The 19,991-nt window shown below is 37.1% G+C and overlaps 1 protein-coding gene across 4 annotated transcripts in view; it reads right to left on the reverse strand.

Moving 5' to 3' along the window:
* Positions 1 to 19,991, reverse strand: part of UGGT1 (UDP-glucose glycoprotein glucosyltransferase 1) — a 114,390-nt gene that overhangs the window by 47,706 nt on the left and 46,693 nt on the right. For all 4 annotated transcript variants that reach the window (XM_058548725.1, XM_058548724.1, XM_058548723.1 and 1 more), the window contains one exon: positions 8,588 to 8,752. In XM_058548725.1, coding sequence (XP_058404708.1) covers positions 8,588 to 8,752 — 165 coding nt within the window. The remainder of the gene's footprint in view (positions 1 to 8,587; positions 8,753 to 19,991) is intronic.

Genomic DNA, 19,991 nt, shown 5'->3' on the forward strand with positions numbered 1-19,991 from the left:
GCACAGAAAGGGTAAATAACTTACCCCAAGTCACAGAGCTAATGAGAAGTAAATACGAAATGCACACCACAGTGCTTCCCAAGAAATAAGTAAGCTCTACAAATTAGTTAAGAGTTAACACAAGTAGAAATCCATTCTGAGATCTGCTCAGAGTGAGCGTCTCTATAAACGAAGAAAGCCAAATGCCTTCTCTTAAGCAGTTAATATACTTTGTAATAAAAATCACCCCAAGCTTTTTTCAATCTCAGGCATCTAAGTAACCCTACATTTCCAGAGTCTCAACTACTAGGGGGAGGAAAAATCATTTATCATTTATTCTTCCCTTTTACACGCCTCATATTACAGAAATACTTGTACTTCATGAAGGTGATCTGAGAGGCAAGTGTAAGTGACTATGGAAACTTGCAAGTTTTTCACACTTAAAATATTTCGTCATAAAGTGATTTTCAGGAGGGATAGACGTGAATCAAATATACACAAAAAATTCCAATTAGACATCGACTGTGGCTACTTATCTCAAGAGAGATAACTCATATGCAAATTCTCAAACTGTAAGCTAACCATGAGCATATGAACCAACCACACAACTCAGAAGACTCACAAAGGTACTAGATCACTCAGTACAGATGTAAGCCCATGCATAAAACTTTGGTCTCATCATGAAGCTCAAGTGATCCCAATTAAAAGCTTTACCAGCTCAAGGAGGGCAATTTAGCAACATCTATCAAAATTTTAAATGTACATCTTTTGATGCAGCTCGTCTACACACACACACATTGGTTGTTTCCAGAAAGAGAAGATGAGTAGCAGAGGAACAGGAGTGAATGGGTGCAAGTTTCTCTTCATTTATATCTCTATACACATTTTGAACTTCACATCACCTGCATATCATCTCTTTATATGAAATTTATAATGAATTTAGTTCAAAATTTAAAATGTATATTACTCTTTGACACAATTCCAATAATTGGTATTTCTTAAAAAAAAAATAAGGTACAAAGATATACATATTAGATTATTCATTGAGTACTATTTATAACAGAAAATCTATAAGCAATGTCCAACACTGCAGGATTAAATGATTGTTCATTCTTAAAAATGGAATTCTATGCAGCAATCTAAAAGTATTGAGATGGAGTTATATCTTCAGAAACGCAAAGCTAATTAGAAAGGTAAGATAAAAAATGCTCATGTAAGTACATACAACTCAATATACATGGAGACACATAAATATTTCTCTAGGGATCGAGATGAAGGGAAGAATTTTAATTTTTACTTTATATATTTTAATATTTCCCAAATTTAGTATTTTCTAAATATGTATAGGAGCACATATTATTTTTCCATAATATTTAAAATAAAACTTTTCTTACCTAGATCAAACCAAACTTCTCACTAGCAACACAAAGGGAAGCAGAGGAAAACCAGCATTCAAAGAGGGAATGATATTTGAAAATGAGCATTCTTGTAAACAACAGATATGTTAGTATTTGAAAAGCAGAAAAACTTGTAAATTTTTACATCCAACAATGTTGAAGAAGAAATGTTTTAAATGGAGGCTAGAAAGCCAAAATGTCTGAATTATCTTTTACCTTTTCATTAAACAAAGAAATAAAATAATTACCATTCCTTCTAGGCTATTTTTAAGTTTGGAAAGTAAGCCAAACTCATTCAAACAAAAATTCTGTTTTCATGTTTCATTCCAGTAGCTCCAGGAAGAGCAAATTCCTTAATAAAACTACTAGGATCTATCCTTATTCATGGGGAGCCATACAAAAAATTGAACAACAATATTTTTTTGTATGAATGCATTAACAATCAGCACAATAAATACCTTCTTTAATAAAAGACATATTTCTGGTCTTTCCAACAAATGGTGCTGGGAAAACGGGATATCCACACACAAAAGAATGGAATGGGACTCTTACCTCACACCACACACAAAGATTAACCCACAACAGATCAAAGACATAAACATAAGAGCTAAAACTATTAAATTCTTAGAAGAAAACATTAGGGAAAATCTTCACGACACTGGATCTGACAATGATTTCTTCGATATGACACCAAAATCACAGGCAAAAAAGAAAAAATAGATAAGTTGGACTTCATCAACACCAAAAACTTTTGTGTATCAAAGGACACTATCAAGAAAGTGAAAAGAAAACCAACAGAATGGAAGAAAATGTTTGCAAATCATAAGCCTGATAAGGGATAAATATCCAAAATATATAAAGAATTTCTACACTTCAACAAAAAAACCAACCCAATTAAAAAATGGGTAAATTACTTGAATAGACAATTCTCCAAAGAAGATATATAAATGGTCAATAAGCACATGAAAAGATGCTCAGTCTCATTAGTTCTTAGGGAAATGCAAACCAAAACCACAATGGGATACCACTTCACACCAACTAGAATAGCTATAATTAAAATAAGGGAAACTAACAGGTGTTGGTGAGGATGTGGAGAAATTGGAATTTTTGTACATTTGCTGATGGGAATGTAAAATGGTGCAGCTGCTATGGAAAACACTCTAGTAGTTCCTCAAAATGTTAAACATAGACTTATCATATGATCCAGCAATTCCACTGCTAGGTATATATCCAAAAGAACTGAAAGCAAGGACCTGAACAGATATTTGTACACCAATGTTCACAGCAGCATTATTCACAATAGACAGAAGGTGAAACAACCGGAGTGCTCATCAACACATGAATGAATAAACAAAATGTGGTATATACATACCATTCAGTCTTAACAGGAAGGACATTCTAATAATGCTATAACATGTATGAACCTTAAAATACTCAAGATACAAAAATGACAAATATTGTATGATGCCACTTATATGAAGTACCTAGAACAGGCAAACTCACAGACACAGAAAGTAGAATAATGGTTACCAGCGGCTGGGGGGAGAAGGCAATGAGGAGTTACTGTTTAATGGGTAGACAGCTGCTGTTTGGGATGATGAAAATGTTCTGGAGATGGACAGTGGTAATGGCTGTACAATATTGTGAATGTACTTAATGTTGCTGAATTCTGCACTTAAAAAGGGTCAAAATGTCATATGTGGAATATAAACCAACACATGGACAGAGAAAACTGTATTGTGGTTACCAGGGGCAATGGGGGTGGGGGGTGGGCACAAGGGGTGAAGGGAGACATATATATGGTGATGGACAAACAAAAAATGTACAACCCAAAATTTCACAATGTTAAAAACTAATAAAACATCAATTTAAAAAAAAAATGGTCAAAATGGCAAAATTTTACTTTTGTATATTTTGCTACAAGAAAATTTTTAAAATATATTTCTGCTTAGAGTTAATATTATATCAATGTTATTTGATATTTAAAATAGTATTTGAGAGTGATGCTCAACAGAAATAACAGAGTAAAGACTTTTAAAAAGCCTCCCTTCCAAAAAAAACATCAAGAACACTAGAAAAAATGTCAAATCAAACTGTCAACACTCTGGAAATTAGGGGCTGGCCCTGTGGTGTGGTGGTTAGGTTTGGCTTGCTCCCCTTCAGCAGCCCGGCATTCACGGGTTCAGATCCCAGGCATGGACCTACACAACTTGTCAGCCATACTGTGGCGGCGACCACATACAAAACAGAGGAGGTTGGCACAGATGTTAGCTCAAGGCTAATCTTCCTCAAGCGAAAAAAGAGCAAGATTGGCAATGGATGTTAGTTCAGGGCAAATCTTCCTCACCAAAAAAAAAAAAAAAAGAAGAAGAAGAAACTCTGGAAATTAACTGAAGGCTTGCAAAATTCCAAGACTTTTATTCAAGAAAAAGGCTGAATCTTGGTAGGAAAAGTAACCTTTGTGATTTTTTAACTTTTAAAAATTTCAACTTGCCCTATTACTATCTACCCCTCCTCACCTACGCAGGAGCCTTGAAAACCAACAGCCCTGCAATTAAGGTGAAAACCAGCAGACTAGGAAAATTCCCAGGCATTCTCTCTACTTGAGCTAAATCAGACCTTACTCAGTGCTGAGAACTTTTCTCCTGGGGGTGTTTGTCCAAAGCAATCAGGGGCAATTGTTTAATGTCTCAGTTGCCTGAAGTGGTGATCACAGTTGGGTTAACATGAAGCTGGCCAAAAATGTAAAAGAAAAAGCTGGGGAATGAAATGTCCAAAGGGGTTTTGAAAAGCTCTCACATATTCCTTGGAATCTAAAAGGCCACATGCATGGTGCCCAGGGGTGTGTGCATGCCCAGGAAAATCTTTGAAGGCCCTAAGGTCTTACCTCTGACTAATCTTGACACAGTGCAAGCAAGAACGGAAGGCCAAGGCAGAGTCGTACAGTGCCTGGCTGAGTGTTAAAGATGTGCCCCAGCACGTACACAGACACCCTTGGGAAAAACTGGGAGACTTTTTTGGTTTCATGCATTTAAGAAAAATCTATTTTTTCATTAGCTGACCAATAAGCTAAGAAGCAGAGACTTAGGAGGCTACATATAACAAAGAATACAGACTTAATAGAATTAGTACAGGAAAGTCACTAAACAACAGTTGCAACAACAAACTCTGGTAGGGCAAAGACTATGATTTCTAGAGGTGTCACGTTATAGTAATTAACATGTCATTAGCAACAAAAAATTTAAAAAGCATGCAAAGAATCAAAACTGTATGGCCCATACTCAGGAAAAGAAGCAGTAGTACACACTGTTCCTGAGACAGCCCAACCGTTGGACTTATTAGACAAAGATTTTAAATCAGCTACTTAAATATATTCAAAAAACTAAAGGAAACCCTGGATAGCAAACTAAAGAAAAGTTTGAGACCTATGTCTCACCAAAGAGACAATTTCAATAAAGAGAAAAAAAACTAAAGGAAACCCTGGATAGCAAACTAAAGAAAAGTTTGAGACCTATGTCTCACCAAAGAGACAATTTCAATAAAGAGAAAAAAATTATGGAAAAGAATCAAATAGAAAAACTGAAGTATAATAACTGAAATGAAATATTCACTGGAAGGGCTTAATAGCAGATTTTAGCCGACAGTAAAAAGCCACATCAATTGAGATTATCCAGTCTAAGGAACAGAAAAAGAGAGATCTGTGGGACACTATAACGTATTAATATATACATATATCCAGAGGGAGAGGAGAGGAAAAAAGGGAGAGTGTGTAACAAAGAATTTGTCTGGCTCTCTTGTTTCCTGGGAGGTCACCTCTTAATACTGGAATTTCTTGAGTGATAGGAGTGGTGTCTTTGTTATTTATCAAGGGCCCCTCAGACCAGAATTGATAGTTTATACTAATGAGACAACTCATGGTGGACCCTTCCACAGCTTACATTAATAAGACAACTCAGAATGGAGGCTGCCTAAGCCAGAAAGACCAACCATGTGATTAGAGGGTTGGGATTTTGAACAACATGATATCTGTCCAACCTCCAGAAACAGTAGAGGGACTGGAGACTGATCACATGGCCAATGATTCAATCAATCGTGACTACATAATGAAGCCCCAATAAAAACTCTGGACACCAAAACTTGGCTGAGCTTCCCTGGTTGGCAATACCCGACATTTATTACACAACAATGGGCCAGGGGGTAACGTACCCTGACTTCACGAGAAGAAGACACAGAATGTTTACATTTGGAACCTTCTCAAACCTTTCCCTGTGCATCTCACCATTTGGCTGGTTCTGATATGTATTCTTTCACTATAATAAAAACTAATTTTAAGGATAGCACTATCCTGAGTTCTGTAAGCCATTCTGGCAAATTATCAAAATTCAGGGGGGTATTGGGAACCCCTGCATTTGCAGCCAGTTAACCATAAATGAAGGTGGCCTGGGGACCCCTGAACTTGTGGCTGGTGTCTGAAGTGAAGGCAATCTCATGCAGAAGTATTTCCCTAACCTGTCAAATTTGGCCTAACTCTAGGGGCCGGCCCCATGGCTTAGCAGTTGGGCATGCGCTCCGCTACTGGCTGCGTGGGTTCGGATCCCGGGTGTGCACCGATGCACCGCTTGTCTGGCCATGTTGGGGTGGCATCCCACATACAGCAACTAGAAGGATGTGCAACTATGACATATAACTATCTACTGGGGCTTTGGGGATAAAGGGGGCAAAAAAAAAAGAAGGAGGATTGGCGGTGGATGTTAGCTCAGGGCCGGTCTTCCTCAGCAAAAAAAGAGGAGGACTGGCATGGATGTTAGCTCAGGGCTGATCTTCCTCAAAAAAAAAAAAAAAAAAAATTTGGCCTAACTCTGAGTAGTGTGGTGTCAGAAGTCATCACAGGCAGAAAGACTACTACAAGAAATAATGGCTGAAAAGTTCCCAAATTTGATGGGAAAACATTAATTTACATATCTAAGAAATGTAATGAGGGTACATCCACATAATACAGAGTTTTTCAAACTCAGCACTATTGACATTTTGGACCTGATAATTCTTTGGAAGGGGAGTGACTGTCCTGCACATTGTAAGATGTTTAGCAGCATTCCTGGCTCCTACTGACCAGATGCCAGTAGCAATCCCCCCTCAAGATGTCTCTAAACATTGCCAAATGTGCAAAGTGGGGCACAATTGCTCCTTCTCATTGAAACCTACTAATGTAATAGAGTACTATAGAGCTATTTTTAAAAATTGAGAATTCAATTGAGATTCAATGTGGTTAAGATGTCAATATGCCCCAAATTGATCTACAGATTCAATGCAATTCCTATCAAAATCCCAATGGCACTTTTTGGCAGAAACTGACAAGCTTATCTTATTAAGATTCATATAGAAATGAAAGGGACACAGAAGAGCCAATCTTAAAAAAAAAAAAAGAAAAAGAAAAACCAAAAGTTGGAAAACTCACACTTGATTACAACAGTAATCAAGATTGTGAGGTACTTACAAAGAAAAGATATATAGGTCAATGGAAAACAACAGACAATCCAAAAATAAACCTATACATTAATGGGCAATTTATTTCTGACAAAGGTGCCATGACAATTTAATGGGAAAAGAGTATTCTTTTCAATAAATGGTGCTGGGACAAGTGAATGCCCCAAAAGATATCCAGTTGCATGTCAAACTGGATATGGAAAAAAAGGTGGACTCCTACCTCACACCATATGCAAAAATTAACTGAAAATGGATCAAAGAACTGAATATTAAGAGAAAAAACTATAAAATACTCAGAAGAAAACATAGGTATAAATCTTCATGACTTAGGATTAAGCAACAGTTTCTTACAATACAAATAGCACAAGCAACAAAAGAAAAAAAGTAAATTGGACTCAATCAAAACCAAAAACATTTGTGCTTTAAAGGACACCAATAGAAAGTGAAAAGACAAACCATAAAATGAGAGAAAATATTTGAAAACTATACATACAATAAGGGATTAGTATCTAGAATCATAAAGAACTTGTACAACAATAACAAAACAAATAACCCAAATAAACATGGGCAAATAATTTGAATAGACATCTCTCCAAAGAAGATATAAATGGTCAATAAGCACAGGAAACAATGCTCAACGTCATTCCTGTTTGAGTTATGCAAATCAAAACCACAATGAGACACCACTTCACACCCACTAGGCTATAATCAAGGAGACAGACAACACCAACATCAAGTGTTGGCTAGAATGTGGAGAAAGGGGAACCTCTATATGTTGCTGGTAGAAATGTTCAATGGTGCAGCCACTTTGGAAAACAATCTGACAGTTCCTCAAACTGTTAAAAACAGAATTACTACATAATTCTACAGGCAATTCCACTCCCAGGTATATATTCAAGACAACTGAGAACATATATTTACACAAAAACTTGAACATGATTGTTTACAGCAGCATTATCTAAGTAGCCAAAAAGTGGAAACAACCCAAATATGCATCAACTGATGAATGGATAAACAAAACTGGTATATATCCATTGAAGGGACTATTATTTGACCATAAAAAGGAATAAAGTACTGACACATGCTCCAACAAGGATAAACCTTGAAAACATTAAGCAAAGTAAAAAAATCAGTCACAAAAGACCACATATCATATAAATCCATGTATATAAAATGTCCCAAACAGGCAAATCTACAGAGATAGCAAACAGATCTGTGCTTGCCAAGGAGGCAGGGTAGGGGAAAAGGAGTGACTGCTACTGGGTGTCAGGTTTATTGTGGGGGTGTTGACAATGCTCTGAAGTTAGACACAAGTAATAACTGCAAAACTCTGGGTACATACTAAAAACTACTGAATAGTCCACTTTAAAAGGTTAAGTTTTATGACATGTGAGTTATATCTCAAGAAGAACTATGTATATAAAATATCTGAATCTTTACTAAGTCAAAATTCCTTACAGGTAGAAAAAATGTCTTTTATAATTGCTAAGTTCTTAAGAATTTTTTTTAATTTAATCTTAAAAGCAATAAAATTAGCTATTTCAAAAACAATGTACACAAAGTCTCATAAATATTTGCATTAGAGCAGAACTTGCTGGGAGTATGCAAACCAATTATGAGTGGTGTATAGAAAACAGATACTTAAAGAAATTTATTGCCTACTACAGAGACTACAAAAAGGTACACAAACCATTCTCCTTCAAAATCAGCCTTGAAAGACCACTCACCAAGTACACCGCTCTTTGGAAGAAGCTTGTGGTCTCCAGGATTCTGTGCATTGTGACAGTTTCCAACTCATCAGGATCTAGCTGTTCCTTTTCAAAGGGCATTCCATTGAACAGAACGACAGGCAGTGGACCGATTCCAGTCTGCTCATAGTAGCCTCTCGCTTCCTGAAACACAATGGACCACAAATAGCACATTTTTGTCCTTCATGAGACAATGGGACAACGCATATTCTTCATACATACATGTTCTAACAAGAAAAAAAAAAAAAAAAACACAAATATGATCACCAAGAAATAACTAAAGAAATTTCTTTAAAAAAAGTATCAAAAGTAATACAGTGGGGGCCAGCCCGGTGACGTAGTAGTTAATGGTTAAGTTCGTGTGCTCGGCTTCAGGAGCCTGCACATCACTCGTCAGCCATGCTGTGGCGGCATCCCACATACAAAATAGAGGAAGACTGGCACAGATGTTACCTCAAAGACGATCTTCCTAAAGCAAAAAGAGGAAGATTGGCAACAGATGTTAGCTTAGGGCCAATCTTCCTCACCAAAAAAAACCACATAACATCATAGTTAATATCCTACTGGGTAAATTTGAGATTAAATTATCAAGTTTTTATAAAACCGTAAAACCTTACAAATTAGGAAGTGGTTTGGGGGTGGGGGTAAGTTTAAGCAGCCCAGGATACCAAACCTGAATTACACATACTACAGCCAAAACTATACAACAGACCTTTCTGTAATGATGGAGATAGTCTATCTTTGCTGTCCAATGCAGTAGCCACTAACCACATGTGGCTATTGAGCACCTGAAATTAATTAATTTCCATTTTAAAAGCCACATGTGGACCAACAACGAAGTAGCAGAAAGAGAAATTAAAAATACAATCCCATTGACAGTTGTAACAAAAAGAATAAAATACCTAGGAATAAATTTAACTAAAGAGGTGAAAGATCTGTACACTGAAAACTATAAAACCCTGTTAAAAGAAATTGAAGAAGACACAAAGAAATGGAAAGATATTCCGTGCTCTTGGATTGGAAGAATTAACATAGTTAAAATGTCCAAACTACCTAAAGCAATCTATAGATTCAATGCAATCCCTATCAAAGTTCCAATGACATTTTTCACAGAAATAGAACAAACTCTCCTAAAATTTATATGCAATAACAAAAGACCCCAAACAGCCAAAGCAAGTCTGAGAAAAAAGAACAAAGCTGGAGGTATCACACTCCCTGATTTCAAAATATACTACAAAGCTATAGTAATCAAAACTGCACAGAACTGGCACAAAAACAGACACACAGATCAACGGAACAGATTCAAGAGCCCAGAAATAAACCCACACTATATGGACAGCTAATTTTTGACAAATGAGCCAAGAACATACAATGGAGAAAGGAAAGTCTCTTCAATAAATGGTGTGGGGAAAACTGGACAGCCACATGCAAAAGAATGAAAGTAGACCATTACCTTGCACCATACACAAAAATTAACTCAAAATGGATTAAAGACTTGAATGTAAAACCTGAACCCATAAAACTTCTAGAAGAAAACACAGGCAGTATGCTCTTCAACATCAGTCTTAGCAGCATATTTTCAAGTAACATGTCTGACCAGGCAAGGGAAACAATAGAAAAAATAAACAAATGGGACTACAACACACTAAAAAGCTTCTGCACAGCAAAGGAAACCATCAACAAAATGAAAAGACAGCCTACCAATTGGGAGAAGATATTTGCAAACCATATATCTGATAAGGAGTTAATATCCAAAATATATAAAGAATTCATATATCTCAACAACAACAAAAAAACTAACAACTCAAAAAATGGGCAAAAGATCTGAACAGACATTTTTCCACAGAAGATATACAGATGGCAACGGGCACATGAAAAGATGTTCAACATCACTAATTTATTAGGGAAATGCAAATGAAAACTACAATGAGATATCACCTCACACCCATCAGAATGGCTATAATTAACAAGACAAGAAATAACAAGCGTTGGAGAGGATGTGGAGAAAAGGGAACTCGCATACACTGCTGGTGGGAATGCAAACTGGTGCAGCCACTATGGAAAACAGTATGGAGATTCCTCAAAAAATTAAGAATAGGGGCTGGCCCCGTGGCGTAGTGTTTAAGTGCGTGCACTCCGCTGCTGGCGGTCCGGGTTCGGATCCTGGGCGCACACAAACGCACCACTTGTTAGGCCATGCTGTGGCAGCATCCCACATAAAGTGGAGGAAGATCGGCATGGATGTTAGCTCAGGGCCAGCCTTCCTCAGCAAAAAGAGGAGGATTGCCATGGATGTTAGTTCAGGGCTGATCTTCCTCACAAAAACAAAAGCAAAAAATTAAGAATAGAACTACCACACGATCCAGCTATTCCACTGCTGGGTGTTTACCCAAAGAACATAAAAACACGCTTGCATAAAGATACATGCACCCCTGTATTCATTGCAGCATTATTCACAATAGCCAAGACTTGGAAACAACCTAGGTGCCCCATCAAGGGACGAATGGATAAAGAAGATGTGTTGTGTGTGTGTGTGTGCGCACGTGTGTGTGTAAGTATATATATATATATATATATATATATATATACTTACACACATACAATGGAATACTACTCAGCCATAAAAAAGGATGAAATCTTGACATGTGTGACAACATGGATGGACCTTGAGGGTGTTATGCTAAGTGAAATAAGTCAGAGGGAGAAAGTCAAATACCATATGATCTCACTCGTACATAGAAGATAAAAGCAACAAACAAACACATAGAGACAGAGATTGGACTGGTAGTTACCAGAGGGGAAGAGGGGAGGGAGGAGGGTGAAAGGGATGATTAGGCACATGCGTGTGGTGATGGATGGTAATTAGTCTTTGGGTGGTGAACATGATGTAGTCTACACAGAAATCGAAACATAATGTACACCTGAAATTTATATAATGTTATAAACCAATGTTACCTCAATTTTTTTAAAAAAGTTACTTTTAAATGAAAAAAAATAAAAATTAAAAAAGCCAGATGTGGGGCCAGCCCCAGTGGCCTAGTGCTTGGGTTTGGCACACTCCACTCAGCGACCCAGGTTCGGTTCCTGAGCATGGACCTGCACCGCTGGTTGGTGGCCATGCTGTGGTGGCAACCCACATACAAAACAGAGGAAGATTTGCCACAGATGTTAGCTCAGGGCAAATCTTCCTCAGCAAAAAAAAAAAGCCACATCAGGCTAGAGGCTACCATAATGGGTATAAACTATAGACTGCCATAAATTATTAGTGTTCCTGGGCGGATAGCCTGAGATGAAATATTTTATTATTTTTTTATTTTTTTGTGAGGAAGATCAGCCCTGTGCTAACATCTGCCAATCCTCCTCTTTTTTTTGCTGAGGAAGACTGGCCCTGGGCTAACATCTGTGCCCATCTTCCTCCACTTTATATGGGACGCCGCCACAGCATGGCCTGACAAGCAGTGAGTCGGTGCGCGCCCGGGATCCGAACCGGCGAACCCTGGGCTGCCGCAGCGGAGCGCATCGCACTTAACTGCTTGCGCCACCAGGCCGGCGCCCTGAGATGAAATATTTATACCCAGTTCTACATTAAAAAGAGTCCATGTCACTAAAAAAGCAATTACACCTATACAAAACAAAACAAGGTCGTTGGGAAAACAGTGCTCAAAACTTGCTCTACAATATACTAAGCTCAATCTTTTCCTTCTCCAGGACAAAAGAGGTTCCTCGCCAGGGAAATGCCAAGACAACAAAATGGCAAATATATCTGAGATGGACACTTTTCCCTGACTGTCAACATAGGTACACTCCCCCAGATATCAACCATAGACCCAAGACTAACTCTCCAAAGTAAAAACTATATTACTACTCAAGATGTAAAAAGAGTTCCTTAAAACATTCTTGTTAAACATCTTCTAACTGATATTTTCCGAAAATAGCAGAATTTGTTTATACATAACCTTTTTAGATAGCACAAATAGAAAAATACTTCAATTGGGTAACTAATACCAGTCCTCAGCAATAGACTGCTTGGATTCTGACCAGATCTGGCCACAGTAGTGGCTGACGGGACAGACTTACTGATGGGGCTGTAACACGGCACAGGCAGAAAGGCCTGCTGGTTGATTTCTGCCACCTCTCTATATCATTGTTTAAACTTTTAAAATTTACACTCCCAAAATTTCTACCATGTTAATTCTGTTCTTTGACATCTTAACTTTTTCAAAGAAGTTCATAAAAACTCAATTTTAACATATTTTGAGCTTTGAAAACCATTCCCCCACTACACAAAACAAAACCCACATTATAACTCTAAGTGACAATATGAAGTAAGTAACACTGGATTTCCCTGGAAATGGCACCTGAGTGAAAGTCAGGAGTGGGAGGGAGATGTTTTGACAATATATCTTCCATTTTTACAACCTGAAAATAGTTTACCAGAACAAATAACAGAATGCAACCCAATTATCAAAGAGCCAAGCTTAAAAATTACATATGAGAATTTCTATCAACTGATCACCAAAAACATTAATTATAAATAATTTAAAAACATTAATTACAGGCGAAGTCTTGTAAATGAGCCACTCACAAATGGTAACTGAGATTAATAAAGACTCAGAGTTAATATGCCTAATGCTAAAGGTTTGCCTGTAAAAGTTAGAACTTTTCTTAAGTACCATTATCTTATTGGCTTTGAAAGATATAAATATACACCTATTAGAGTATATTCTCTTCAGTTTAAAAGTTCTAATTTAACTGTACCGCTGAGTTTTAGAAATAATTACTTCTTTCAAATAGCCATAGAAGATATCACAGCTTCAGATTTATAACAAAAAGTACAGATACTTATAAATGTAATAACATTTGCTAAATGTACTCATTCCTCCTTTTCAAAAAAAAATCTAGGGCCGGCCCCATGGCTTAGCGGTTAAGTGCGCGCACTCCGCTGCTGGCGGCCCGGGTTCGGATCCCAGGTGCGCACCGACACGCCGCTTCTCCAGCCATGCTGAGGCCGTGTCCCACATACAGCAACTAGAAGGATGTGCAACTATGACATACAACTATCTACTGGGGCTTTGGGGGTAAAAAAAAAAAAAAGGAGCAGGATTGGCAATAGATGTCGGCTCCGAGCCGGTCTTCCTCAGCAAAAAGAGGAGGATTAGCATGGATGTTAGCTCAGGGCTGATCTTCCTCATTAAAAAAAAAAAAAAAAAAATCTATCTCCTTGGGCTTTTTTCTGTGAGGATACAGCTCCTGCAATTTAAAAAATCTTATTAATCATTAGATTCTTAAGACCCCTGGGAATCTCAGAACATCCTTCTCTTGAGAGTATATGTCTACTCAAATAGGTAGGAAGTTAAGTGGCAAAAATACAAATACTATGGTCTGTTTATATGGAAAGGGCCTCTCTTTAGTACAGAGGAGGAAGGCAGTCAAGTCTAGGAAACTACTGAGGAGTGAGGTCTGTGATGCTCCCATTTGATCCTTCAGCAAAATCAAGATGTCAACACATAAAAGACAATATGTAAAAATACCCTTTTTCTCAATTTATCCACCAAATTCAGCATTTTTCAAGCAAATATTTGTGATATAGCAATCATCCACAATAAAAAAGGTAATGTACTTTTTCTTCAATAGGATGAGAGAAAATTAGAGTTAAACATTTTCTAAAAGTGAAACATGAGAAAATTCCATTAATTTCCTCAAATCTTTGGTATTCCCCAAGTGGCCTTTTTTTTCTTTTATTTCACCTACTCTTTTCCACAGAGTACTACTCTTGCTGTTTATGAAAATGTGAAAAATTACCAGGTGCCCATATAAATATTATTTTATTTAAAAAAGTCATAACATGAAAGTGACTGAGCAGAAGGCTGCAATACAATACAGAACCACTTCCAGTCTAAGCTGAGCATTCCTCACGACCAGCTTCACCTCCAGCGTCACCTGACCTGATATGCCTTCAAACAAGGAGACTCAACACTACAGCAGGCACGATGTCAGCATCGTGGCTGAAGAAGATGTCTCTCGTTGGTGTCCCCTCCCACAACAACAACAATGTGGCATCCATCCACGGACAAAAGTGCCTTTGTGGGAGCGCTGGGATCCAGCACCACATGCCAAGTGACGCAGGAGAAGTCTTGCTCACCTGTGACTCAGGAAATAGGCACACAGACTTCAACCCTGGCTGTGGACCCTGCACTGGCCCATGTACTGGCTCCAGCCCCTCTCAGCCACAGCGTGGTAACTCCTGGAAAAAACTGTCTTAAGAAATCACCCATGCATGAGAGGGCCTTTGCGGAAATCCAGGTTTCCAGCAAAGAAGTTCCAGGACACAGATGGAGCAAAAAAACACAAGTTTGGACACACTGGAGAGGACAAGAGGAACAGACTGACTTCACCTGAGAGACCATTCCACCGAGACAGTACAGCTAGGGCCAAGAGAGATCTTTTGGTCCCAGGATTTCTCCTACAGCGGGAAGCGAAGAGTGAGGGAGCGCTCGACTTCCCCAGCTACGTGGGATGCTGCCAGAGGCTCACATCTCTCTTGCCCCATCCAGAGTACTGAATTGTGAGCTGCATGACCGAGGGTGAGAAGAGGCTGGGAAGGCAGCAGACAGTGTTCTCAGAGGGCATTTAAGGGAGGTTAAGGGAAGGGGATCCTACTTACTGCATCAAGAAGCCCACCCGCGAGCCACCCAGGACACCTCATCCACAGATCTCCCCAAATGGCGCTCAGGCATCCCCAATGCTCCACACATCTTACCCACACACACCCCCACCGTGGCCAGTTCCCAGTACATGCTCCCAAAGTGGCAGCAAAATTAAGCTTTGCCAAATAGCTAGTGAGCACACACAGAAAGCCAGCCCAAATCTGCAGACCAAAGAGAGATAAAAAACTTGAGCTTTAGAGTCACCTTGGGGAAAACAAAAGGAGGGCTATCAGCACCCAGCCCGAAGTGTTGTAAAATCAAGAGAAGTAACACAAGCTTCAGAATTCTGTACAAGAAGAAACTAGTATGGAGCAGGTACATCCATAGAAAGTCTGAGAAAGCCTCAGAATTCCTAGCAGGGCTGATGGACGGTATTTCTTTCCCAAAGGCAGTTATTCAGTAAAGACTGCAGGAAGTGACTGCTAATTCAAATGCAAAGAAAGCAACAGAAAACTGCAAGGAACATGAAAAATCAAGGAAGCATAACATCAAAAAAGGATCATAACAAACTTCCAATAACTGATCCCAAAGACATGGAGATCTGCAATTTACCCAATAAAGAATTCAAAATAGTTATTTTAGGGAAATTCAATGAGCTACAAGAAAACACAGAAAGATAATTCAACAAAATCATGAAAACAAAATACAAACAAAATGAGAAGTTTAACAAAGAGAGAGAAATCATAAAAAAGAACCAAATAGAAATTCTGGAGCTGAAATGAAAAACAAAATAGTTTTAACATCAGAATGGATCAAGCAGAAGAAAAAAATATTTGAGTTAGAAAATAGGAACTTTGAAATTATCCAGTCAGAGGAGAACAAAGAAAAAAGAAAGAAATGGTATCTGGATAATTTGCAAATTATTAGAGTTTCAGGAGACAAGATGGAGAAGGGGGCAGAAAGCTTATTTAAAGAAATAATGGCTGAGAACTTCCCAAATCGGGGGAGAGATTTGGATATCCAAGCTCATGAAGCTCACAGATCACCAAACAAAATCAACTTAAAGAGATCCTCGCCAAGTCATATTATAATAAAACTGTCAAAAATCAAAGATAAAGAATATTAAAAGCAGCAAGAGAAAAGAAGCTTGTACCTTACCAGGAAAGGCTACCAGTGGATTCTCAACAGGCAAGGAGAGAGTAGAATGATATATTCAAAGTGCTGAAAGAAAAAAACTGCCAATCAAGAATACTCTACCTGGCAAATTTATCCTTTAGAAATGAAGGAGAGAGAAACACTTTCCCAGACAAACAAAAGCTAGAGAGTTCATCACCACTAAACCTGCCTCATAAGAAATGCTGAAAGTTCTTCCAGTTGAAATGAAAGAATGCTAATTAGCAACATGAAAACATAAACACACTGGTAAAGGTAAGCATAAAGTAAAAAATCAGAATATTCTAAAACTGTAATATGTAGTGTGTTACCCACTTAACTCTAGTATAAAGACTAAAGGACAGGAGTATTAAAAATAACTGTAGCTATAATAACTTTTTAATGAATACACAATATAAAAAGAGGTAAAATTGACAACAAAAACAGAAAAGGGGAGGAAATCAAAGGGCAGAGTTTTGTATGTGATCAAAGTTAAGTTGTTAGTGTAAAACAGACTGTTATATCTATAAGATGTTTTATGTAAGCCTCATAGTAACCCCAAGGCAAAAACCTACCGTAGAGTCACAAAAGATAAAGAGAAAGGAATCAAAGCATATCATTATGGAAAATCATCAATCACAAAGGGAGGCCACAAAAGAGGATGAAAGGAACAAAGGAAATACAAAACAGCCATAAAACAATTAATAAGATGGCATTAGTACATCCTTTATCTATCAATAATTACTCTAAGTGTAATTATTAAATTCTCCAATCAAAAGGGAAAGAATGGCTGAATGGATGAAAAAACAAGACACAACTATATGAGCCTACAAGAGATTCATTACTGCTTTACAGACACACACAGGCTCAAAATTAAAAGGATGGGAAAAGATATTCTATGCAAATGGAAACCAAAAGAGAGCAGGGGTAACTATACTTATACCAGACAAAATAGACTTTAAGCCAAAAACTGGAACAAGAGAGAAAAGGCTATTATATAAATGGGTCAATTCACTGAGAAGATATAACAATTGTAAACATACATGCACCCAACATTGGAGCACCTAAATACTAACAGATCTCAAGGGAGAAACAGACAAAAACACTATGTTAGTAGGGGAATTCAATGCCTCATTGTCAACAATGGATAAATTATCCAGAAAGAAAATCAATAAGGAAACATTGGAATTGAACTATACTTCAGACCAAATAGATCTAACAGACATACATAACATTCCATCCAACAGCAGCAGAATACACATTCTTCTCATGCACACATGTAACATTCTAGAAATCAATAACAGGAAGAAAGCTGGAAAACTCACAAATATGTGGAAATTAAACAACACACTCCTTAACAACCAATGGGTCAAGAAGAAATCAAAAGGGAAATCAAAAAATATCTTGAAAAAAAGGAAAATGGAAACAAAACATACCAAAACTTACAGGATGCAGCAAAAGCAGTTCTAAGAGGGAATTTTATAACAATAAATGCTTATATTAAGAAAAAAGAAAGGTCTCAAATAAACAGCCTAACTTTACATTTCCAGGCACTAGAAACAAAAGAAGAAACCAAGCCCAAAGTTAGCAGAAGGATGGAAATAAAGATCAGTGAAAAAGTAAAAGAAATAGAGACCAGATAAACAATAGAAAAGATCAATGAAACTAAGAGCTTATTTTTTGAAAAGATAAACAAAATTGACAAACCTTTAGTTAGACTAAGAAAATAGAAAAAACAAATAAAATCAAAAATGAAAGAAGAGACATTTCAACTTATACCACAGAAATACAAAGGATCATAAGAGACTACTATGAACAATTATAAACCACACAAATCAGACAACCTAGAAGAAATGGATAAATTCCTAGAAACATACAATCTACCAAGACTGAATCATGAAGAAACAGAAAATCTGAACAGACCAATAATGACTAAGGAGTTTGAATCAGTAATCAAATACCTCCCAACAAAGTAAAGCCCAGGACCACATGGTTTCCTTGGCTAATTCTACCAAACATTTAAAGAATTAACACCTATCCTTCTCAAACTCTTCCAAAAAACTGAAGAAGACAGAACACTCCCAAACACATTACCCTGATAACAAAGAGAGATAAAGATACTAAAAGAAAACTATAGGCCAATATCTCTCACTAATATAGATGTAAAAATTCTCAACAAAATATTAACAAACCAAATTCACCAGCACATTAAAAGGATCATACATTATAATCAAGTTTGATTTATCCCTGGGATGCAAGGACAGTTCAATATACACAAATCAATAAATGTGACACAACTCAATAGAATGGAAGATAAAAATCATATGATCATCTCAATAGATACAGAAAAAGTATGTGACAAAATACAATATCCTTTCACAACAAAAATGCTCAAAAAATCGGATATAGAAGGAACATACCTAAACATAATAAAGGCTATATATGACAAGCCCACAGCTAACATCATACTCAAAGGTAAATGGTTGAAAGCTTTTCCTCTAAGATCAGGAACAACACAAGGCTGCCCACTCTCACTACTCCTATTCAACATAATACTGGAAGTCCTAGCCAGAGCCATCAGGCAAGAAAAAATAAATAAAAAGCATCCATATCAGAAAGGAAGAAGTAAAACTGCCTGTGTTTGCAGATGATATGATCTAATATACAGAAAATCCTAAAGACTCCACCAAAAAACTATTAGAAATAATCAACATTTTGGCAAAGTTGCAGGCTACAAAATCAACATACAGAAATCATTTGCTTTTCTATACACTAACAACAAAATATATGAAAAAAATAAAACAATCCCACTCACAATAGCATCAAAAACAATCAAATATTTAGGAATAAATTTAACCAAGGAGGTGAAAGATTTGTACATTGAACACTATAAGACTTTGATGGAAAAAACTGAAAATGACACAAAAAATAAAAAGATATCCCATGTTCATGATTCAGAAGAACTAATATTGTTAAAATGTTCCATACTACCCATCTATAGATTCAATACAATCCCTATAAAAATTCCAATGGCATTTTTCCCAGAAATAGAAAAAACCAATTCTAAAATTCATATGGAACCAAAAAAGACCCCCAAAAGCTGAAACAATCCTGAGAAAGAACAAAGCTGGAAGGACCACACTTCCTGATTTCAAACTATACTACAATACCATAGTAATCAAAACAGCATGGTACTGGCATAAAAATAGACACATGGACCAAAGGAACAGAATCAAGAACTTAGAAATAAACCCTTGCATATATGGTCAACTAATGTTTGACAAGCGAGCCAAGAATACTCAATGGGCAAAAGACAGTCTCTTCATTTCAATAAATGGTGCTGAGAAAACTGGATAATCACATGCAGAAGAATGAAATTGAACCTCTATCTTATACCACTCAAAAAAATTAACTCAAAATGGATTAAAGTCTGAAACATAAGACATGAAACCATTAAACCTCTAGAAGAAAACATAGGGGAAAAGCTCCTTGACATCAGTCTTGGCAACAGTTTTTTTGGATATGACACCAAAAGCATAAGCAACAAATGCAAAAATAAGCAAGAGGGACTACATGAAAATCAA

The sequence above is a fragment of the Diceros bicornis genome, chromosome 10 (genome assembly GCF_020826845.1).
Source record: "Diceros bicornis minor isolate mBicDic1 chromosome 10, mDicBic1.mat.cur, whole genome shotgun sequence".
NCBI lineage: Eukaryota > Metazoa > Chordata > Mammalia > Perissodactyla > Rhinocerotidae > Diceros > Diceros bicornis.